At 42.4% G+C, this 24,244-nt stretch overlaps 1 protein-coding gene across 2 annotated transcripts in view; it reads right to left on the minus strand.

Moving 5' to 3' along the window:
• The window catches only part of LOC131503223 (PABIR family member 2), a 204,211-nt gene that overhangs the window by 21,555 nt on the left and 158,412 nt on the right, over positions 1-24,244 (minus strand). Inside the window, exon 10 of one of the 2 annotated variants that reach the window (XM_058714814.1) lies at positions 7,321-7,392. The exons of the other annotated variant lie outside the window; for it this stretch is intronic. Coding sequence (XP_058570797.1) covers positions 7,321-7,392 — 72 coding nt within the window. The remainder of the gene's footprint in view (positions 1-7,320; positions 7,393-24,244) is intronic. 2 annotated transcript variants of the gene reach the window in all.

Raw genomic sequence — 24,244 nt, forward strand, 5'->3', positions numbered from 1 at the left:
GCCAACTGATTCCTCCTACTTCATTCTTTTTTAAAATTTAGCTATTCTAGTTCCTTTGACTTTCTGTATAAATTTTAGATAAAATCCAACAAAAGTCTTGCCAGGATTTTGAGTAGGAATTATGTGAAACCTGTATACCAATTTGGGGAGACTGATAGTTTTACTATGCTGTGTCTTCAAACCCATGAATGTGCTATGTCTATTTTTTTAGATCTTTTATTCTTTCATTAGCATTCTGTGGTTTTCAACATGTAAGTCTTTTTTTTAAGTTTATTCATTTGAGAGAGAGAGAGAGAGAGAGAGCGCAGGGGAGGGGCAGAGAGAGAGGGAGGGGGGAGAATCCCAAGCAGGCTCTGCACTGTCAGCACAGAGCCTGATGCGGGACTTGAACTTACGAACCGTGAGAGCATGACCTGAGTCGAAACCACGAGTCAGATGCTTAACTGACTGAGCCACCCAGGCGCCCCTCAGCATATAAGTCTTGTGTATATTGTGTTAGATATATCCAAGTGTTTGTTTTTTTTTTTGGCAATTACAAATGGTATTGTACTTTTGATCCTGGTGTCCATGTATTAATTGCATTTATATAGAAATATAATTGATTTTTATATGTTTATCTTTTATCCTGTGACCTTGCTGAACTCACTTATTAGTTCTAGAAGTTTTAAAAATAGATTCCTTGGAATTATCTATATAGATAATCATGTTATCACCTAATAGGAAAAGTTTCATTTCTTCCTTTCTAATCTGTATGCCTTCTATTTTCGTTTCTGACCCTATTGTACTGGCTAGAACTTCCAGCATTATGTTGAATATGGTGGTAAGAGTGGACATGCCTGCCTTCTTCCTGTTCTTAGGATGAAAGCATTCAGTTTTTTTATCATTAAATGTAATGTTAGCTGTAGGTATTTTTGTCGACACCCTCTATCAAGTTGAGGAAGTTCCCCTCCATTCCTCATTTGCTGAGAGATTTGTATCAGGAATGGATGTTAACTTTCGCCAAGTGCCTTTTCTGCATCAATGGATGCAATCATGTCATATTTCTTCTTTCGCTTGTTAATATGGTGGTTTACATTGATTAATTTTTGAATATTGAACCAGACTTGCATATTTGGAATAAACCCCACTTGGTCATGGCATATAATTCCTTTGTGTTGCTGAATATATGCTATTAATATTTTGTTAAGAATTTTTTGCATCTATATTTATGAGGGATACTAATCTGTAGTTTTCTCACACTAGCTTTGGTTTTGGTACCAGAGTAATATTAGCTTCATGAAATGAATAGGAAATGTTCCCACTACTTCTAATTTCTGGAAGAGATTATGTATAATGGCCATTACTTTTTCTTCAAATGTTTGGTAGAATTCTTTGTGAAACCATCCGGGCCTAGGGATTTCTTTTGGGGGAGCTTTCAAATTATGGATTTAACTTGCTTAATAGTTATAGGGCTACTAACTATATTTATTTTTGGTGAGTGTGGTAGCTTGTGCTTTTCAGAGTCCCCTATTATCCTTTTGATGTCTGCAGGGTCGATAGTAATATCTTCTGTTTTGGCCTGATACTGGTTATTTGTTCTCTCTTTTATCTTTGTCAGTCTTGCTAGAAATCTGTTGATTTTATTGATTTTTAGAAAGGAATGGCTTTTTGTTTCATTGATTTTCTTTATTGTCTTCCTCTTTTCAATGTTACTGATTTCTGCTCTTTATGGTTTTTCCTCCCTTCTGTTTCCTTTGTGTTTGTTTTGCTCTTCTTTTTCCAGGTTCTAGAGGTGGGAGCTTAGATTTACTGATTTCAGACCTTTCCTCTTTTCTAATGTATGTATTTAGTGCTATAAATTTCCCTCTCAGCATGGCTTTTGCTGTGTCCCGCACATTTTGAAATGTTGCATTTTTAAAGTTTATTTACTTATTGAGAGAGAGAGATTGAGAGTGAGAAAGAGAATCCCAAACAGGCTCCGCACTGACAGTGTGGAGTCTGACACAGGGCTCAAACTCACGAACTGTGTGAGATCATGACCTGAGCCAAAATCAAGAGTTAGATGCTTAACCGACTAAGCCACCCGGGTGCCCCTGAAATGTTGCGTTCTTATTTGAAATTTAGTTCAACGTGTTTTTTATTTCTCTCGAGACTTCCTCTTTGACCTGTGGATTATTTAGAAGTATGTCATTTAATTTCAAGTATTTGGATATGTTCCTGTTACCTTTCTGTTGTTGATTCCTAATTTGATTCCATTATGGTCAGAGAACACACTGTGTGTGGTTTTAATTCTTCTAAATATGTTTAAGTTTGTTTTATAGTGCAGAATGTGGTCCATCAAGTTCCATGGGTACTTGAAAAGAATGTGTATTTTGCTGGTGTTGGATAATGTGTGCTATAAGTGTCGATTAGACCCTGTTGGTTGATGGTATTGTTAAGTTCTTTTATGTCTTTGTTTTCTGCCTAGCTGTTCTATCAATTATGGAGAGAGGGGTGTTTATATCTCTACCTGCAATTGGGATTTATCTGTTTCTCCTTTCAGTTCTATCAGTTTTTGCTTCACATATTTTGCTTCAAAAACAGCTCAGTTGTTTGCCACATACACATTTAGCATTGCTATGTCTTCCTCATGGGCTGACCATTTTATCATTATATCATTGTCACATATAATGTCCCACTCTGTCTCTGCTAATTTTCTTCAACCCGAAGCCTATCTGATATTAATAGAGCCAGAGACACCCATGCTGTCTTTTGATTAATGTCTGCATAAGATATGTGTTTCCATCATTTTACTCTCAATCTCCCTATATTATTATATTTGAAGTGAGTTTCTTTTAGAGTGCATATTGTTGGGTGATGTTTTTCTTATCCACTTTGCCAATCTCTGTCTTCTAATTGATGCATTTAGATGATTTACATTTAACATTATTGTTGATATATTAGGGTCTGTGTCTGCCATTTTATTTTTTGTTTTCTGTTTTTCATTTCTCTGTTTTTCTTCTTCCTGCATTCCTGCGGGTCACTTGCATATTTTTTGGAATATCATTTGGATTTATCTGTAATGGTTTGAGTGTATATCTTTGTATAGATTTTAGTGGTTCCTTTAGGTATTACATTGTATATACATAAATTATCACAGTCTAATGGTGGTGTTATTTTACCAGTTTGGGGAAGTGTAGAAAACTTACTTTCATTTATGTCCCTTTGCCCTCCCCAGTTTATAATATAATTATTTTAAATATCTCCTCTACATGCATTTAAAACTCAATCAGACAGTGTTATAATTTTTGCTTCAACCACCAAACATAATTTTGAAGACTCAAGAGAGGAAGGAAAGTCTATTTAATTTATTCACATTTTCATTGTGTTCTTTCTTCCTGATGTTCCAAGAAATTCTTTTCTTTTTTTAATCATTTCTGTTTAGAGAACATCCTTTAGCTGCTCATTTAGGGTAGGTGCGATGGTGACAGATTCTCTTAGAGTTTTTTCATCCGAGAATGTCATTATTTCCCTTTCATTCCTGAAGGATACTTTTGCATGATATAGGATTCTGGGTTGGCAGGTTTAGCACTTGAAAAAGGTGCCAATTTCCTTATTCAAAATATGGTTTTCCTGTAAGTAATATCTTTTCTCCTCTGTCTGCTTTCAAGATTTTTTTCTTTGTCTTTAGTTTTCGGAAGTTTGGCTATGATATGTCTGAGTGTGCATTGGAGTCATCCTGTTTGGGGTTCTCTCAACTTTTTGAATGTATTTTTCTACCTTTCCCCCAATTTGGAGATGTTCAGCTTTTCTCTTTTTCGTCTTTTCTTACAGCATCACCGGTTCCTGAAGCACTATTCATTTGAGTTCCAGTCTATTTTCTCTCTGCGTAATTTCTATTGTTATATCTTCAAATTCTCTGATTCTTTCATTTGTCTCCTCTGTTCTTTTGAGCCTAGCCACTGAGGTCTTCAGTTCTAAAATTGCCATTTGGTTCTCCTCTGTATATTCTTGTTTACTGAGACTTTAGAGTTCTTTGCTGAGACTTTCTTTTTATTTGTTCCAAACATGTTTGTAGGTGCTGAGTAAAGCATTTTTATGACAGCAGCTTCAAAATCTTCATTAGATAATTCCAACATCCTTGTCATCTTGGTTTTGGCATCTACTGATTGTGTTTTTTCATTCAGTTTGAGATCTTCCTGGTTCTCGGTGTAATGAATGATTTTAAATTGAATACTGTTCATTTTGGGTATTATGTAATGAAACCCTGGATCTTATTCAAACCCCCTGTTTTAGCTGGGTTTTTTTTTTTTTTCTGATGCTACTCTGGGAGGGGAAAGGAGGGGATATTGCCCTGTTACTGCCGGGTTGGAGTAGAAGGTCAGGCTCCTCATTTGGCCATTGCTGGCAGGGGTGAGGTGGGAGTCACAGTTTTTCCTGTGGTATAGAACAGTAATTGTTGAACGCATTACCATGTCATTCTTTGGTTCGTGAGGTCCTTAGCCAGTTGGCCTTCTTCTCTGCATCTTTATTGGTCTTCTCATGTTTGTTTTACATATAACGTCCAGGGTTTTTAGTTGTACTTAATGGAAGGAATGGGGAACAGTGTATCTACTCCATCTTCTTGGAGGCAGAAGTCCCCAGTTGACTTTGAGGATCCCACATCTCATATTAGTTAAATCTCATTACTTATTTGTTAAGGTATGGTGTTAAAAAGCTACATTTGGATATGCTGTCTTCATTGAATGAGTGGATCATACCCTTGTAGCTTGTGAGATGTTGAGGAAGAACCACAGATTAAGGCATCCCCAGAGTTCTCCAGCTGCCAAGCTGGTGACAGATTCCTTAAATCTGTTCTACTCTTGAACAAACAAGTCTTCAATACATGCCCAGAGCTGCAATAGGTATGTAAAAGGCTGTGGAAAAACTCATACTCTAGACTCCCAGAGTTTTTAATGTCTAGTTGGGGAGATACAACAAGCGAATTATCCATCTCAGGACCTGGCGTATGGTAGACACTCAATATAGGTTTGTCACATGAAGGAATGCTGCTGACCAAATGCTAACTGCTCCCGGATGAGAGATTTCTTAAGGAGGTGAAGGTTGGGTTGTCTTACGGGTTGCATAGGATCTGGAGGTTTTTTTGAAGGAAAAAACTGACAGGACTTGTTTACAGAGTGGGGTGAAAGAGAGTAAGAAAACAATCAGATTTTGGTTTGGATTCTGGGTGACTGGGAGACAAGGGGAAGGCTGTGAGTTTGATTTTGGACCTGATTAGCCCGAGCTATTAACAAAATACCCAAGCACAACTGCACAGTAAATATTTGGACTGTTTGGAACTGAGGAGAAGATTATACTAGAAAACCCCTTTTCATCTGAGTCTCCAGAAGATGTAGGACTAGCCCAAACTTTGTAGGCAACAAACTGATTTAAGGCAATTTACAACCCCTCCCTGGGCTTTGATTTCCTCATCTGTAAAATGGGATGCATTGCTAGATAGTTGTTATGAGATAAGCTGGCATAGTGTCTGGTATTTGGAAGGAGCCCTATGCTTGTTGGAATGTTTTCCTTCAAGCTCTAGGATTCTGAGATTTCTCTGAATAGTCCGTACTGTATCACCTTCTATGATTTTTTACTTAGTTTTTTTTTTTTTTTTTTTTTTTTTTTGCCCCCAGCAGAGCTCACTAGTTTATATTGTATGAAACTAAGAACGCAGGGGAGAGAGAAAGTTGTACGTGTTGTGTCTCAATCTTTACGGACAGAAGTTTTTCTCTCTTGTGAGCATTTGCAGTATTCACGCTTGAATCAGAAAAGCCTCCATTTTGGCTGATTCCAGCCCTATACTCTGGGGAGTACAGTGGGCAGGTAGCCATTAGTACACAGGAAGGGAGGGTTTTGTGGTATTTTAAAGCCATTGGATTTTATTTATTTCCAGTTTGCTCAACATTTGTTCCACATATCTATACAGTTGAAAAAGGGGTGCGGATGAGAAGAGAGAAGGATGAAATCTAACTAGGCCTAGAGAAAAGGATGAACACATTTGCCTTTCAATACCAAACTTGGGCTCATAATGCTTAAACACGAGACTTCTGGGTTTCATTTTGTCTTTCTGAAAACTAAACGCTGCTGTGACTTTCCACGTGACATCTGAAGGGTTGATCTTGGTTTGAGAAATGGTTCCATATCTTACTGCTAGGGCTTTATTAGTATAAGCCCTCAATCTATCAGAAATAGTCTTTATTTCTTTCAAGTGGAAAAGATATTTTTCAGATTATAATGTAATACAAGCTCATTGTAAGGAATTTGGAAATTACAGAAATTAGAAAATGAAAGTCACTCATAATCCTACAACCTAGAGGTAACCCGTATTAATATTTCTATTTATTTCTTTTCAGTCTTCTTTTTTCTACGCGCACACACACACACACACACACACACATGAGCGAGTGCACGCACATGGGATCATACTGTATGTTCACTGCGTATCTTCTAAACAGGATTGTAAATAACTATGTAGCATTTCATGGTATAAATGTTACTGCATAGAATTTCGTAGTAAGGACAACTTTTAAGCTGCTTCTACTTTCCCTTTATTTTGAAAGATGTTACAATGAATCTCTTCATATTTATATATTTTTTGTGCATCTCTATTATTATTATTTTTTTTTTGGATAAGTCCTTAGAAAGATAATAACTGGGTGAAAGAAGAAGAACATTGTTAAGGTTTTGGCACATGTCGTCAAAGTGCCCTGTGGGAGAGTTGTGCCAATTTGCATTCCCAGTAGTGTTCGAGAGTGCCTACTTCATTGCATTAATCCAGAATACTTCACCCTCATGTATACATAACACTATTTTGGACCATTTTAATTTAAAAGGCATTTGCTGAGCACCTATTATGTGTAGGGTACTGTGCAGGTATTAGACTCACTCCTGTTATGCAGTGTAAATGCTAAGTAGATAAGGTACATACACAAAGATGGTTTAAAAAGCAAGTGAAATAGAACAACATACACATCTCTATAGCCAAGGCTGATATCATTCAGTCTTTAAATGGCTACTCTTTGAGGAAAGACACTGTGCTAACAAATTTAAAAAATAATTTGGCTCTGGTAAACACTTTAAAAATGCATTAATATGAATCTTGCAAATAATAAACGTTCAGTTGTGATCATTTATGCTGTATTTCCCAGCATACATTTGGGCATGAATGGAGAGGAATATTACAAATTCACATCTTTTAAAAGAGCAAAAAAAAAAAACCATTTGGGGTAAAAAGACAATTTCTGCTTTTGTCAGTTCCTTTTAGAAAATTAACCTGTTGGTTATCGGAGAAGGGGGACACAGAACACACAGAAAGCTAACCTCCTTCTGGCAGCTGGGGATAATTTGTCAGTCTCCTTTGAAATGTGGCTTTGTGCTCGCTGGTGAAGGCAGCTGGAACAGAAAAAGCATGACAGACAAAAGCTGAAATCCACATGAAGAAAGGTCTTTTTCCCCAAAATTACTGTCTGAGTTAGCAATGGTCAGAAAAGAAAGTACATGTATATCTTCCCAGCAACAAGCACGTCTGGTACTAGAGAAGGCCGTCTATGCTACAGGAGCCATTTAGAAGAGCTGTAGCCCTGAATAGGGCTGCTGGATAGCATTTAATCCACCCCTCCGACCCCCATGAAAAGTTACACCCTCAAATGAAATTGAGTTAAAACCGAGTGTAAATGAATGAAAGTATCATGTTTAAAATCCAATCAAAAGCATTTACTATGCTGAAGAAGATCTACTTCATAGATAGTGGATGATGGCTCAAGAAATATGGGTTTAAGAATACGATTGCAACTTAAAAGGTAGCCAATGGAATGGCTAAAAATAATACTATCAAACTGGAAACAACCAAAATGTCCTTCACCTGGTGAATGCATAAACTGTGGTACATCCATGCAATGGAATACTACTCAGTAATACAAAAGAATGAACTACTGATGCATGGATCTCAAAGTAATTATACTGAGTGAAAGATGCAATCTCAAAAGATCACATACTCCATTGTTCCATTTCTATCACATTCTGGAAAAAGCAAAATTATAGCAACATAAAACAGGGCAGTGGTTATCTGGGGTTGGGGGTAGCAGGCTGGACTGATTACAAAAGGCAGCATGGGAAAATTTGGACAGGGCGGGTAATGAACTGTTCTATATCTTGATTGTGGTGGTAGTTACATGACTTTATATACTTGTCTTAACTCATAAAACTAACTATACACCAAAAATAGTAAATTTTACCATATGTTACTTTAAAAAGTGAATGAAAAAAATCTCATAAAGATAACACTATCAAACATGGGGAGGTGGAGGAAAGAGGGGAGGTTGGGAGTAATGTTAAGTGAGCTCCTTTTTTTTTTTTTTTATAGCTGGGAGTCAGTAGATAAGATCCAAAATGGATAAACCAAGAAATAGGAGTAGAGGCATATTATTTAGTGATGCCGAAGTAACCACCAGATGAACTGAAAACAGAATCTGTTAAAAATGGTTGCCCCGGGGCGCCTGGGTGGCGCAGTCGGTTAAGCGTCCGACTTCAGCCAGGTCACGATCTCGCGGTCCGTGAGTTTGAGCCCCGCGTCAGGCTCTGGGCTGATGGCTCGGAGCCTGGAGCCTGTTTCCGATTCTGTGTCTCCCTCTCTCTCTGCCCCTCCCCCGTTCATGCTCTGTCTCTCTCTGTCCCAAAAATAAATAAAAAATGTTAAAAAAAAAAAAAATGGTTGCCCCTGAGGAGTGGGACTAGGGGTGGGGCCGAGAACTGTTGTTTTTTGTTCCAAGCTCTCTTGTACTATTTGGTATTTTTGAACCATGCTCATGCATTACTCTGATTTAAAAATAAATGTAGTGGAAAATGCACTGGACTGGGAATCGAGAAACCTGATCTCTAAACCTTGATTCTGCACTAATTGAACAACTCCCTTCTCCTCTCTGGCTCTTGGTTTCTACATCTGTACGACAAAGGGGTTGTTGGACTAGATGATCTTCAAGACTCCTTACAGATCTAAAAAAAAAAAAAATGATCAAACAGATGATCTGCATATCCACAACGATCTTTTGTCAAATTCAGCACAAAGAAACAGACGTTTTTATTTTTAAAGCCAGAAGGGACGAAATCATCTCATTAAACAGTCTCTTTCTAACCGCTGAAGAAACCAAGATACAGATTGGTTAAAAGACTCACTTGGAATGACAGTTAATTGGCGACAGAGCTAGGGCTGGAGCTTAGGGCTTCGCCTGGCTCTTGCCATGGCACCACACCGCTCCTCCCAGGTCTAATGGAATCATTCCCAGGCACCAGGGCTGACAAAAATTCCCTGGGATGACACCAGGAATGAAACTCATATGCTGACATGGTTTCATTGGCCTGGGAAATGAGTCAGAATTTTGGAAGTGGTCCCTGACATACGCATGCATGATGCAATACCACAGGCATCCTGAAGTTGGTCAGGGTGATGTTAAAGCTCAATTTGGGGGCTCTGTTTCCTAATAACTGGTGGACGAGCTGCCTTTGACAGCTATTGCCAGCCTACCGACCTTCCCCTTTGGTGCGATAGGAATCCCAGCACTGGAAATCCTACCCATTCCCATTCTGATTTAAAACCATGGGTTTAGCCATTTTTTTCTCAATGATCTTTTATCCCTATAACCTTTAAGTTCACACCATGTTTCACCGACGTCTATCAAGCATGATGGAAGATATGTCCACCTGGAAATTTTTATCAGCCATCGTCAAATGAACAAGGCATCTTGGTATGGTTTAGCAGTCCTCCTAGGAATAGAGCGGAACCAGACTCCTGACTCGGACCATACCATCTTCCTAGGAAGACCTTCCATGTTGACTCGGAAGCAAGCTAAAAGCATGCGTGTCTTGCCGAGCATTCCCCCCTCCCCCTTTGCTTGGGCCTGCAGGCTCACTTGCCCCTCATCACATAAGGTCTGGGGTTTGGAGAAGAAGGACACCATTATGCGGGGCTATCATTCTTCCTCAGTGGAAACAACGCTGCCCTTTGTAAGCTCCCAGCAAACTTCAAAGGGTGTGGCTATCTTTCTGTGTTCCCAGGCAAGCCTCCTCGGGAAACACGGCTCACAGTGCCTTTCTGGTACTAGAATCTTCTTTCGCTGATAGTGAGTTAAAACAGGAATTTTTAGGCAGCCCTCCTCCCTGCCCCCTTTGGTGCTTTGTCTACTTAAGAAGCAAAATTGTATTTTTTAACCCCCCTTGGAAAATACTTGTTTGCCAACTTTTGTGTCCCCCCCCCTCCCCTCCATCTGTGCTCTCACTCTAGCCTGGCTGTCTGCCCAGTTCTGAATCCTGCCTTACCTACTGCCTGGCATTTACTTCACAACAGCTGGCCCAGGGATCTCAAGTGCTTAGCCTCAGCTGCCAGCTTAGGGAAGGAGAGGCCCCTGTAGCTGAGCTCGTGACAAAGACAGCATTTGTTCCTACACCAGTATTCTCGATGTCAACAGCAGTGACAGGCTCCAAAGGGGATCATGCCCAGTCACTGCCCACTTGGGGAGAACTCCACAGGCCCAGGGATGTTCATACATCCAGCTTCCATATCTGCTTTGAGTCTCTCCACCATCCTGTGAGGTGACTAGAAACCAGTAACAGGATTCCCATGTTACAGTGGAGAAAGGCGAACCATTGGACACCAGGAGATCGCCCAAGGGAATGACGATCATGTTGTTCAAAACAAGATTCAGGATACCCGGGTCTGACAAGCATCAGTTTCTGAGATTTGCCCATTTGTGTATGTGGAATGTGCTATCAAGCCCGGTTTGACCCTGTGAAGACATGGGGACAAGAGAGGGTGCCCAAGATCACCTCTCCCAGGGGGCTGGATGGCATTCTTGTCCCCTTCCACCAACAAATGTTGACTGTGCCAGGCGCTGGGATAACAGAGGTGACTCAGATAAGCCTTTGTCCTCAGGGTGTTCACAGATTGCGAGGGTATCACTGTGGCCGGCCAATAGCAACTGGTGTTTGTGTGGTTTTTCTAACTGTAGAAACGAGCGTGCACTGAATGGCTCACTTTGAGCCTCCTTGAGAGGAGGATCCATTTTGTCACAAATGTGGCCAGACTACTTACAATGTTTAAACATGTTAAAAAACAAAAAGTTTCAAATGATTAGTTTTTTGGTTGCTGGGTGGTTTTTCGTCTTCAGTATAAAAGTGGGCCCTTTCCCTGATTCCTCAGTAAGCACAGTATTGCCATATGACCCACAACTCTACTCCTAGGGATATGCCCCAGGGAACTGAAATCTATGTCCAAACAAAAACTTGTTCATCAATGTTCACAGCAGCACCATTCACAATAGCCAAAAGGTGGAAACAACCCAAATGTCATCACCTGATGAATGGATAAACAAAATGTGGTCTACTCATACGATGGAATATGATTCACCCCTAAAGGGAAGCAAGCAGTGATCCATGCTACAACATGGATGAACCTTGAAAACACGGCTAGAGTGAGAGCACAGACACAAAAGGACACATATTATATGATCCCAGCTATATGAAATATCCAGAATTATGCAAAACCACAGAGCCAGAAAGTAGATTAGTGGTTCATAGGGCTGGGGGGGTGAGGGTGGGGAGGAAGAAAGTGGGGGGGGTAGTATTTAACAGGTAGATTTCCTTTAGGGGTGATGAAAATGTCTTGGAACTAGATAGCAGTGAGGGCTGCATGGCATTGTGAATGGAGTTCATGCCGCCAAATTGTACACGGGTTTCTCCTGCTATCTGAAAATAAAGCATCACACCTGCCTTGGTCACGTTGAGAAGTGTTCCTGGCACACAGTAGGCACTCGATAATTATTTATGGAGTTCTTTAAAAGAACGAATAAAATATATTTTTCTAATGCTGTTCTGAGAGCCATTGGAGAAGCACAAACCACTTTTCTCTAACATTTTCAGAATGTAGGGAATCAGTTGAAGTATATGTCCAGCAGGGAGAGAGGGGGAGCAAGCTCTCTGGTGTCTCTTCTTATGAGGGCACTAATCGTATCGTGAGGGTCCCACCTGCATGACCTCATCTCAACTAATTACCTCCCAAAGGCCCCGTCTCCAAATACCATCACATTGCGGGGTGAGGGCTTCAACACGGGAATTTGGGGAGGGCACATACTTCAGTCCATAGCAGCCAGGATGCATTAGGTAGTCATTGTACATCAATGGGAAAGGATCACATTTATGAGCAAGATATTGATGTTCATATCTTCACTCTATCTTCTCCCTCTAGCCCACCAATGGTGCCTGCTCCTCTTTGGCTCCTGAAGCCCCTAAAATCTCTTCCCTGACATGGTTTTCCTTGCAGTATCATCTCAAAGCTTCCAAGAAACTAGAGTATAGTTTTTCTCTGTCCCTTGTTTATACTAGTAACACTAGGTTCCCCCCAGGAAGCCCTGCCAACGCCAAGGGTCACTCTTGTCACCCTTGCCATGCCCTCTGCCCAGCCCAGATGCTTGCTGTTTGCTTTTTACCCATGTCAATAAGACATGGGCATTTTGCATCACATGACATAGCGATCCATGCAGATCCCATCGCCCCAAAGCTGCTTGGGGGCGACAGGTTAGGGCACTACCAGGTAGGAGAGTAGCAGGCCAGAGTTTTTGAACTGATGTGATTGCAACAACCAGTGATCCTGCTGTCATGTAGATACAACTTATATGAAATAGTCTATGTCGGGGCGCCTGGGTGGCTCAGTTGGTTAAGTATCTGACTTCAGCTCAAGTCACAATCTCGCAGTTTGTGGGTTCAAGCCCGACGTCAGGCTCTGTGCTGACAGCTCAGAGCCTGGAGCCTGCTTCAGATTCTATGTCTCCTTCTCTCTCTGCCCCTCCCCTGCTCATGCTCTCTCTCTCTCTCTCTCTCTCTGAAAAATAAACATGAAATTTTTTTAAAAAAAGAAATAGTCTATGTCAAGATGCCTGACACATTGTAAGTACTCAATAAATGTTAATTATTACCCTCATGACAAAGGTATTTATGCATCCATTAAAATGTTATTGAATAATACTTAGGCATATAAGTAAATTATTACAGTGTATTAAGTGAAAGAAAGAGATTACAAAGAACATGAAGAGCTTCATCCCATTTTTACAAAAAAGTCACATGAATAAGCGAGATATTATTATTATTATTAATGTTTCTTTTTATTTCTGAGGGAGAGAGCACAAGCGGGAGGGGGACAGAGAGGGGGGGGACAGAGGATCAGAAGCGGGCTCCATGCTGACAGCAGAGAGCCTGATGCAGGGCTGAAACCCATGAACCACAAGATCATGACCTGAGCCAAAGTCAGATGCTTAACCAACGGAGCCACCCAGGCGCCCCTAAGAGAAATGTTATTGTATAGTGATTTAGGTCTCAGGATCTGAAGGTAGGTCTACTGTTTAATCTGTGCAGTCACTTATTAGCTGTGTGACCTAGAGGGAGTTACTAAACCTCTCCGAAACTCAGTTTTTTTAATCTGTAAAATGAAGATGTGTGTGTGTGTGTGTGTGTGTGTGTGTATACATTCACGATATGCTTGCATATCTGCACAACCCAAGAGATGTGAGCTGTAATTTTAAATCAGAATTAATGAGAGTTCGGTACAGTAGTTAGATACACAGTGAACACACAGAAATCAAAAGCTTCCTTCGATACCAGCAATTAGCACTTCGAAAATAGGAACAAAAGATACCAGTCACAAGAGCAGCGTAGGTCAGTGCAATGAGCCGAGTGTCTCCTCTGCCCGACTCTACCACAACCGGGTTTAGAAACAGTATTCCTGGTGATGCAGTTTCCAGAGCCGATAAGCCTCTGGCCTTGGCCCTCTCCCCTCAGGGCTCAAGCCCAGCTAAAGGGACTGGCTGTCGGACTCCATGTTATCCCCTCAGCTTCCTTGTTCTCTCCCCAGTTGAGATATAATTGCTCCCATAGCAAACCAGTCTGCAGACATGATTCCCCGCCTCCCATGTAGACAACATCCTATCTCTCTCCTCGCAAAGCCACTTTCACTTCTTGAACCACACTTTAGTTTTCAGTAGGGTCTCTGCTTGAAATTTGCAGGGAAATGAATTTGCAGTTTCCAGGGGAAAGGTTTTCACGCTCATGAACATGATGGGTTCAAATCCCAGCACTCCACTTGCTAACTGCCTTGTCTTGGTCAAGTCTCTTAACCTCTCTTTCTGTCACTGTCCTCTTCCGTTATCTGGGGGATAATACTGACACCTCACTTTTAAGGATTTGTGAAACTTACATGATATTATGTACATAGGAAGCTCTCAGTATATAGGACCCTGACGTCATCATTAGAACAGGAATACAGCTGAGCCTTGAACAACATAGGTTTGAACTGCACGGGTCCACTTATATGCAGATTTTTTCTTCTTAAATAAATAATGTGTGTTCCTCGACTGTTTTTATTTATTTATTTTTTGTTATCAGTAAGGCTTCCAGTAAACAACAGGCTATTAGTAGTTTGGGGGGAGTCAAAAGTTATACGCTGATTGTTCAACGTACAGGAGGTCAGCACCCCTAACCCCCATGCTGCTCAAGAGTTAACTGTAGTTTGTTCTAAACGAATATCAAAGGTTTTATCTCTTATAAGCTACAAACTGCTTGTAGCAACTAAACAGGATTTTCCTACTCCTAGCTTCTGTCCAAGAGTTTCAACAAGATCAGGATCTTAGTTTTAGCCTGGGGACCCCAAACACGACAGCGCAGGACCCCTCAAGAAATAAGCTCAGAAATAAGCACCTAGATGGAGGAACTGCTTCACAGCACTGGGTTTACTCCCCCAAAGGAAAATGTTCAAATCTAGAAAAGAAATTCTCAGGACAACCCAGGGAACTGAATCCCGAGCTCCCCTTTGCAGACCTCTCTCTCTCTCTCTCTCTCTCTCTCTCTCTCTCTCTCTCTCTGTACCTTTTATGCTGAAATGTCAACAAAATCCGTTCACTGCTGGACCAGGTCCATGACCAATCTGTGCAGGCCGAGAGAGGCGTTTCTTCCACCTGAAAAGCTTCCTAAGACCTGCTACATCAAGTGGAACCCTGGGCAGGGGCTGAGGAGCAGGACTGTGGGGTGTTTTGTTACTCTGCACCCCAAAGCCTCCTTGGGAGGCGGGCGCTACCGTGCACATAACTTAGGGGAGTTTCTTTCTTGTTATTTTAAGGATATTGTGTACTTGGGTTAACTACCCTGAAGGCATCATTTTCCTTGTCTCTGAAATGGGGGGAACATAGTAAAATATGTCTCAAAGGACTGTTGTCAGGATCAAACAGGGTAATGGCTTTAAATCATTTAGTAATATGCAAGCCTTTGATCCATGTTGATTATTATTACTATTGGTTAATCCTCATACATTGCAACTTACTAAATTATTTTAAAAATTACTGCAGCTCAGTATTTTCATAAGTTGTAAGTTTTATATAGTTCCCACGTATTGCAAGAAAGGACAACTGGCAATATTTGACTGCTTTCCCCCCACCCCGCCCTCTTTAGCTATTCAAAAAAACTTTTCCCCTATCATTTTTGGTTGTTCTTCCTAAATCCAAAAAAGCCTACCGTTCTAATCCAAAAGCATTCCAAACTGAGGGGAGTTTCTAAGTCAAACAACCTCCTGTGCATCCTCTGGTGAAGAACCATTTTGTAACATGGAGAATCACCTCTCAGTTTTTCTCCTTTGAAAGTCATTTTGCCTGGCTGTCTTAATAAAGCAGGTCACGTGTGCCTGTATGAAAGGGGTATTACTTATGCTAGAGAAAACTGGTGCAGCCACCATGGAAAACAGTACGGAGCTTCCTCAAAAAGTTAAAAATGGAACTACGTTACGATCCAGCAATTGCACTACTGGGTATTTACCCAAGGAATACAAAAACATTGATTCAAAGGGATACATGCACCCCTGCGTTTAGAGCAGCATTGTTTACAATAGCCAAACTATGGAAGGAGACCAAGTGTCCATCGATAGATGAATGGATAAAGAAGACGTGGTATACATACGATGAATATTATCCAGCCATAAAGAGGATGAAATCTTGCCATTTGCAACATGGCTGGATCTAGAAGGTATCAAGCTAAGTGAAATAAGTCAGAGAAAGACAAATACCATATGACTTCACTCATACATGGAATTTAAGAAACAAAACAAACGAGCAAAGGGAAAGAGAGAGAGAGAGAGAGAGACACCAAGAAATAGACTCTTAACTATAGAGAACAAACTGATGGTTACCAGAGGGGAAGGAGGTGGGGGGAGGGGTGAAATAGGTGATGGGGATTAAGGAGGGCACTTGTCGTGATGGGCACCGGGTGATGTATGAAACCGCTGAATGACTGTATTGTCCACCTGAAACTAATACAACACTGTATGCTAACCATACTGGAATTAAGGTGACGGGCATCGAGGAGGGCACTTGTTGGGATGAGCACTGGGTGTTGTGTGGAAGCCAGTTTGACAATAAATTATACTTTAAAAAAAGAAGGGAACAAAAACAAAGAGAAAACTCTTGGGGTTACTCGAAGCAAAGGCTCTGGAGACCCGCAGGCTCTCACTCCTCATTCCCATGGTCTCCTGCTAGCCCAGACTGTTCTGCCCATTTAAGTCCGGATTCTTCTTCGTGGCTCCCAGTCGGACTCTGACTCCATTCCCCCTCCTTGCCCTTCCGTTGCCACACTTAGCCGTTCCTCACTGCCTACCACATCAAGTCCACACCCTTCCCTTCGTGTTTGGGCATTTGAGGCCTTCGATGACCCCTTCAACTAAAATCCCTGCTACTTTCCAAAAGTAGCCCCCTGTTTTGCCACCGTGTAAGCGCCTCCACCCCCTGGGCCTGCCTCTTTTCAGAAGCGTTTTGGGGCCTCTGGGTGGCTCAGTGCGTTAAGCGACCGACTCTTGATTTTGGCTCAGGTCACGATCTCATGGTTTGTAGGTTCGAGCCCCGCATCGGACTCTGTGCTGACGGTGCACAGTCCTCTGTTCCCCTAGCTCTCTGCCCCTCCACCCCCCTTGCGCTCTCACGCGTTCTCTCATAAAAATAAATAAATAAATAAATAAATAAATAAATAAACATAAAAAAAAGAAGCTTTCATTTGTCACCGACTTATGTCTTCCCTTCTCTGAAGTCTTACAGCCCTTGATTGTACCAGACCATCCAATGACTTGTTAGACTGTCTCACGAGATTCCCTCTCATGGAATTCTTGACACCCCAACCTGACTATATAAGCCTTTCTTATGTGCTTAGTTCTGTGCTATATTCATTTGTTCCCAATAAACTCAAAAAACTCAAAAACGGATACTCAGTAAACATTTCTTGCTAACTCGTTTTGCTTTTTTTTTTTTTTTGCAAAACCTCACATTTTCACCAAGTCCTTGAAACTCCCAGACTTGCTTCTATGATTGCTGCCCATAAATGGCTTCTTTGACACCTGCCCTGCTGACCTCATCTGGCTGTTTTGAGACTCAGACAGGAACAAGAGAGAGAAAGCCTTTTGGATACTGTCATTGCTGCTATGCCAAAGCACTGACCAAGGTCTGGAGCCAATTTGACTGCACCAGTTGTTTTGGCCTCCTGTAGCCACAGCCTGCATCCCTACATAGAATTCCCATGTTCAATAATCAAACACGGTTTCAGCCTCCTTGACAGCAGAGGACCAACACTGAACGGGCCAAAGCCTGTGTTTTGACAAAATGGCAAAGGTCCGATCGGTTTTGTGCTCATGCCCACGAATGGGCCACTGGGCATGGTCCTGGGCAGCAAGGTGGCCCCCAGAAAGAGCTATCCATGTAGTCAGAAAAGAGCTTTAGGTCTTCTTAAGGACTTGGTCACCTGGTACAGATACTGTTGACATTTTTCTTTATTGAGCACTTACTATGTGTCAAGCATATTATAGCCATCATCTCATTTAGAATCCTCACAATAACCTGTTATTATCCCCATCTATTAGATGAGGAAACTATGGCTCAGAGAGATTAAGCAACTTGCCCCACATCACAGAGCTGTCTGCCTCCAAAGTTTAAACTGTATGGCCAATCACCACTCAAATCCTCTCAAATAGGGCAGGCGGATGATCAAAGCTTGGCAGCATGCCCCAGGGGTACCCATCCCTCAGTGGCAGCAGAAGGGAAGAGAACCAGACACTGGCAATGGACAAAGACAAAGCCACCGTCCCACTAAACTGTAATCAGAGTTGCAAGCTGATGTTCATGAACACAGTTACAGTTCTACCTTCCTGTAAACCAATAGTTCTTAACTTTTTGGGAGGCTGACCCTTTGAGAAATTGAGGAAAGCTGTAGACTCTCTTCTTACAGAAATGTGTAAATGCAAACACATAATTTTGCATAGTTTCAGAAAAATTCATGGAGCTTCCTGTATTTCATCCAAGAACTACAGACCCTAGGTTAAAAAATCCCTGCTTTATGCAAATCTAATACTATGTTTTAAAAAGTGATAAGTTAGGGAACAATGATTCCTTTAAATAACAAGCCAACCTAAGACACAAAAAACAGGATTTGCTTTATGGACATTTTGTTTTCATATAACTTTCAGGATTATGCCTAGTTGCCTACATGAGATGCATTTGCCATCAACATCTCTGTATTCCCCTAGAGCCCCATGTCGTCAGAAATGACAATGGCACAGGGTGCCTGGATAGCTCAGTCAGTTGAGCATCTGACTCTGGATTTTGGCTCAGGTCATGATCCCAGGGTCATGGGATTGAACCTCATGTCAGGCTCCATGCTGAGCATTAGATTAAGATTCTCTCTCTCTATCTCCCTCTGCCCCCCTCCCTAGTTCACACTCTCTCTCAAGGAAAGGAAAGGAAAGGAAAGGAAAGGAAAGGAAAGGGAAGGAAAAAAAAGGAAAAGAAAAGAAAAGAGAAGAAAAGAAATGACGATGGCATAGATGACCATCATCAGGACTGGCCAGAGCACAGAGCTAGAAATGACACATAGAGCTGGTAAGAAGTTTTTTGTCACCAGAGAGTGGGTAGTCACTCAGCAGGAGTGGCTTCACTGGTGGGGATTGGACTATATGACCTATAATGGCCCCAATCAGCACCATGAGTCAAGGGTTCTAAGACCTATGGAAACCTGAAGAAGATTTATGCCACAAGTCCACTACTGTTAAGCAGCTGATGGCTCCATGAGAAGCCAGGTACTCGAAGGGGGTGGACTAAGTATATATTGGCTCACTCACCTGAGTCTACAATCAACCTCTTTACACTGGCCCATGTTATTCCAAATAGCAACTGTTCATTCCCCGCCAACCAGAGGTCCTATTGTTCTTTTACAAAAATATTAGATAATCCCAACCCAAGTCATTCCAAGGCCACTTCCCCCTGGCCTCTTGTGTTTTGAGTAGACAAGGTCTTACTGTAATCTTTAATACTATTTGTTAGTCACAGCCTGATACTGCTTCTTCTGAGCCCTCCTCCAATGTTTGAGCCCTCATACAAAGGGTGCTTAGTTGCAAGACATAGATCTGATACATTGATCCTATCGTCCTTTATCCTTTAAAAACCTTTGCACCTTAAAATGAGATGTTGTGTGGTATGTTCGAAGGAACACTGGATCTAGAGCCCTTGTTCCTTCATACACTGCCTCCTGACCTCTCTGAGCCTCACTTCCCTCTATCAGACAGGTAACAGTCTTTACCCTGCTGACATCACATGCATCTTGTAAGATCCAAATAAGATAGTGAAAATAGAAATAGTGTATTTGCTGTAAAGCATTAGACAAACAGAAGGATTCATAACTACAAGAAATTTAGAAATTTAGAAAACACTTATCAAGGCCATATTATTCCCAGGTACTTTATGTACCTTACATGCTTACAGGATCTGAAACAGGCTTAGAAAAGTCAGATAACACTTCCAAGCTCACCTTGCTAGGTGGCAAGGAACTGGGGCACTCTCTCTCTCCTCCCTTCCCCCTCCCCCAAGACCAGATTGCTTTCCATTACTCCACATTGCCTGTCCCAGGACATTCCCCCCATTGGAATAAGAGATTGTTACTCACTTATGAAAAATAAATCCTTGACCCTCTTTGAGACCTCCAAGGCAGTTGGTGGTGTTTCCTCCTTGAGAAAGAGCGGCTGGGGATGAGGAGGGGAGAGAGAGAGGATGGGGCAGCGCCTTAGACTCAACTCCTCTATGTTGGAACTGTTCGAGTTATGTATTGCTTTGAGAAGATGGCCGAGTACTTCACTCTCCCTCTTTCCCCGCCCCCCTTTCTAATTTGCAAGTTGTAAAAATGTGTCGCCCCCAAATGCACCAGGTGTCTCCAACTTTCTAATTGAGCAAGGCAGACTCTTTCCCAGCCAAGAGCCTTGAAATATTTATCCAAATTTTAGTTTCACTGAATTAATGCCTTAAGCTGGTGAGCAATCCAACTGAAGGTCAATGTTCGTTTCCTAAAGTTGTCCAATGTCTGTGTGGTATTTAGACCTGAAAATGATGACTTTACTCCAGATTGCAAACTCCCCAGAGTGCACCCTGGAGATGGAAGCCAGCCCACACTGTTTTGTGATCAGTCAGCATAAATGATCCTCTCTTTTGAGTTCAAGGTGGGCTCAGAATTGAAGCTGTCTTGAGATAAAGCAGATCAGCCCCCATTCACCCCTGGGGGGGAAGGCCTCTGAGCAGGGGAATGTGAAAGGCCCCTCCGGTCAGGGGAGATGTCCGCTCCCCTTGGCTTTGGGCTGTACCAGTTGGCAGATATCGCTCTATGCGAATGCTGGCCAGACCAAAATGGTGCCGAGACAGCCACAGGGTTGTTTAGCAAAAAGAAAGGAAACATCTGCAAATCCTGCGTTGGTGCTGAGCGGGGACAGCCTGCTGCTTTTCCTCATGGGCCCACGGTGGGCCACGTCCTGACTGATCAGAATGGTTCCCTGAAACAAATGCATTTGAAAGATATTTTCCATCCCCCCCCAACAGGAAATTCTTGTGTTTAGTCATCCTTACTCCATGGGCTGAGTCAGCAAGCTCTGCTCTAACCACAGCTGCTTTCAAATGGTAAGCTTAGAAGACCAGTTAGTTGAGCGAGGAGGCTTGGCTGAAATGCTTTGACAGCCAGAGCTCCAAAATCAGGTTGGATACATTGGAGGAGCTGGAAGTTAGGCACTGCTCGATACCTTTGAGTCCTTCTGGGTGGGCCTCAATTACTTATTAGTATGTTGGCAATACAGAGCATTCCAGAACTAGAAGGGACAGCAGTTGGAAACCAGTATGGTGCAATGGCGTGATCTGTTGGCCTATGACCTAAGTACTGGCCCTGCCAATAATTAGTTATGTGACTATAGGGTCATTGTCTCCGTTCTCTGGGTCTTAGAATTCTCAGGCTTAAAACCAAGGCTTGGATAAGATGACCTCTAAGTGTTCTTCTTGCTTGCTCTGACAGTCCGAGACAATCTAGGACAGATGACCAGCTGTTCTCTTCTGAAATTACCAAGGGAAGACACCATATAACCTGCTTTGGGAATCTGGCCCAGTGTTTTATCTATCTGTGCTACAAATGTCTTCCCTGGATCTAACTGCAATCTGTTTTCTCTTGTCTGGACCTCTGTAGACATGGAGAAGCCCTAGGGAACGCACTTTTCTAAAAGATCCTTTGTTACCTCCGAGAGACTTCAGGTCGGAGTTATGATAAATCCTCTGCGGGCAAGGGAGGCAATTGCTTAGGTTCAGATGACCACGTTTCCCTCTCATCAGATGTTTGCCACCCTTCTGGTTGTTATCACTGACTTGTGAACCTAGGCGGACTAAGGCTGGGATAGACGGACTATCCGTCGGACACTTAGCTCTGCAGAGAGGAGGATGTCACTTATTTCGGATCAGATACCTCACAAAGTTGTTCTAAAGCACAGAGAGTCTGGGGCACCTCTGAGAGAGAGAACAGCTTCATGTAAGGTGACCCTCTCCACTCCTGGGACTGCATCTGGACATGTGTGCCCAACGATGAAAGTGGTTCGCATTTACCGAACACTTGTTATATGTGTGCTGGGCATTGTTCTAGGCACTTTACATGCTTATTTGACCTCATTTAATCCTTACAAAAGTACAACTGTTATTCGTGTTTTACAGATTAGGAAACTGAGGCACAGAGAGGTTAATTAACTTGCTCCAGGTTAAACTTCTAGTAAGCAGGGGAGCTGCTCTTCTGGCCCAGGGCTCAGCTCTGAACCATCATGCTTCTGAGTGGGGCCAGCTTCATGGGAGGAATGAGATGTTACGGATGATTCTGGCCCCTGTGAGGACTGCCCACCCCACCTGCCTCATGTGCCTACATTCCTTGTGAGGTACATGTGCCCGGCTTGGTTTCCAGGGCGCTCTGTGCCCCTTCTACAGAGAGCAAAGTTTCCTCACGCAGAACTGCCAAGTGTGGACTCAAAGACACTGGAAATGAGTCATGTTTTCCTCTTACAAGGGCAACCTAGGGAAAGATCGTTCTAGAAAACGGGTTTACCCAAACTAAAGGAAGTGTTGGGAAATGGCCATATTCCTCTGCGCTGGTAAATCCATTAGATTTGTCACATGTCAGAGTTGGGGGAGAACTCAGAGCTTGCATAGTGAAAGCCCTTCATGTTACAGATAAGGAGACTGAAGCTGAGATAATGGGATCAGATGCATGTGGACTGAGGGTTAGATGGCTCTTAAAAGTTTGGGAAAGGGACAGAGATTACAGACTTGACCTAATTTATAATTCCCCTTGGAGCCAACCCTGTGAGGGAATTGGAAGGGGGGATTCACCCACACATCAGAGCCATAACCCCTTGCATAACAGGGATTCCGGAAGCGTGGGCTTCAAAGGTAGCGAGATACCAAGAGACTGCCCCATTCAGACGGCCAAGGTCCCCGGCTAAATGGTAAGGTCTTATTTTTAAACTTATTTTTAAAACCAGACCTACTTACGAAATGGATCCCACACTAACAATCACAAACGACTTCGGGGAAAACCACTTCTGTGGAAAAAGAAGCTGGTCACGAAACTCGTGGACTAATGACCGGGATCCAAAGATATGACTCTCAAAGCTTTGACTACGGTGAAAGCCAAACGGAACCGTCTTAGTTCTCAGTTTTGAATGTGCAGACATTATTGAAATGTTTTCAGGCCAAAAGTCTTGCAAAGTATTATTTCAAAAGAAATCTTATGGCAGTGTAAGTTTTCACTGATCCTAACACAAAGAGTCAATATGGAAAAAAGGAAAGAAGGACCTGAGGCCGCCAGGAACCGGCCCTCGGGAACAGTATCTTAATGGCTGTTTTCAAAGAAATGGCAGGATCTCCTTTCATTCCCCAGTGTGAGCCCACAATGTATTTTCCAGCCTCTTCCTCCTAAGCTAAAAAGAAAGTACCAGAGTTTAAAAATAAAAGATACAGAATTAGAGCTCCTGCCTGATTCGCCTGCTACTTGAGCAGATACGTACAGTAAAACCTTATGAAGTGTCATGTCTCCTCGAGCTGGACTCAAACAGATTGTTAAAAAGACCTACATCATGTTGTTGGGCATAGTCTATTACTGCTTACTGACCTTGCCATGTGGTAAAGTCGGCCACACACCATCTTATAAATAGCCAAATGAACTCCCCCTCGTTTTATAGGGTGGCTAAAGCCTGGTTACCTTTCACAATCAGCCAACCTCTTAATTCATCCCAGGTTGCAGCTGGGCTCCGGGAACATGGAGGAGTCTTGGTGAGGCGGGAAGACGGAGGCTGGGAGGGCGACAGGGCACGTGTGCCCACGTGCGTGGCACACAGAATCGCTTTGGAAGGTTTTTTAGAGGTAGTCGGTACTCTCAAACTAGAAAAAAACCCTGCCTTTGTAGTGTGAGGGGATGACATTTCCTTGCAAAAATAAATGATTTGGTCATTACCATTTCATGGTTGCTGGCAACCGACCGCCTCTGCTTTCTAACAATTTCCATTTTAGGCACTGACAGGCCCTTCAAAGTGATTCAGCCAAATATCCACCCCGAATTGCGTATTTGGCAGTTTCACACTGAAAAATCTGGGGCCTCTGGGCAAAAATGTCAGAAAGGGCTCCCTCCTTCTTTGTCAATTGCGAAACAAACAGATCACCATAAACAGTCACTGGGGGCTCCTTGGGCAGCCATGCCGACGGAAAGAGAAGGAACGGAAGTTGTTGGCAGGGGCTGCTTCCTTGGCTCCGGTTACTGCTCTCGCTCTCCGTTGCTGCCTGTTCTTTTCCTGAGGGCCAGAGCTGCCTCAGTCGTTAACCCTAACCAAGGTGAGGCCCAGGTT

Source organism: Neofelis nebulosa, chromosome X (genome assembly GCF_028018385.1).
Source record: "Neofelis nebulosa isolate mNeoNeb1 chromosome X, mNeoNeb1.pri, whole genome shotgun sequence".
NCBI lineage: Eukaryota > Metazoa > Chordata > Mammalia > Carnivora > Felidae > Neofelis > Neofelis nebulosa.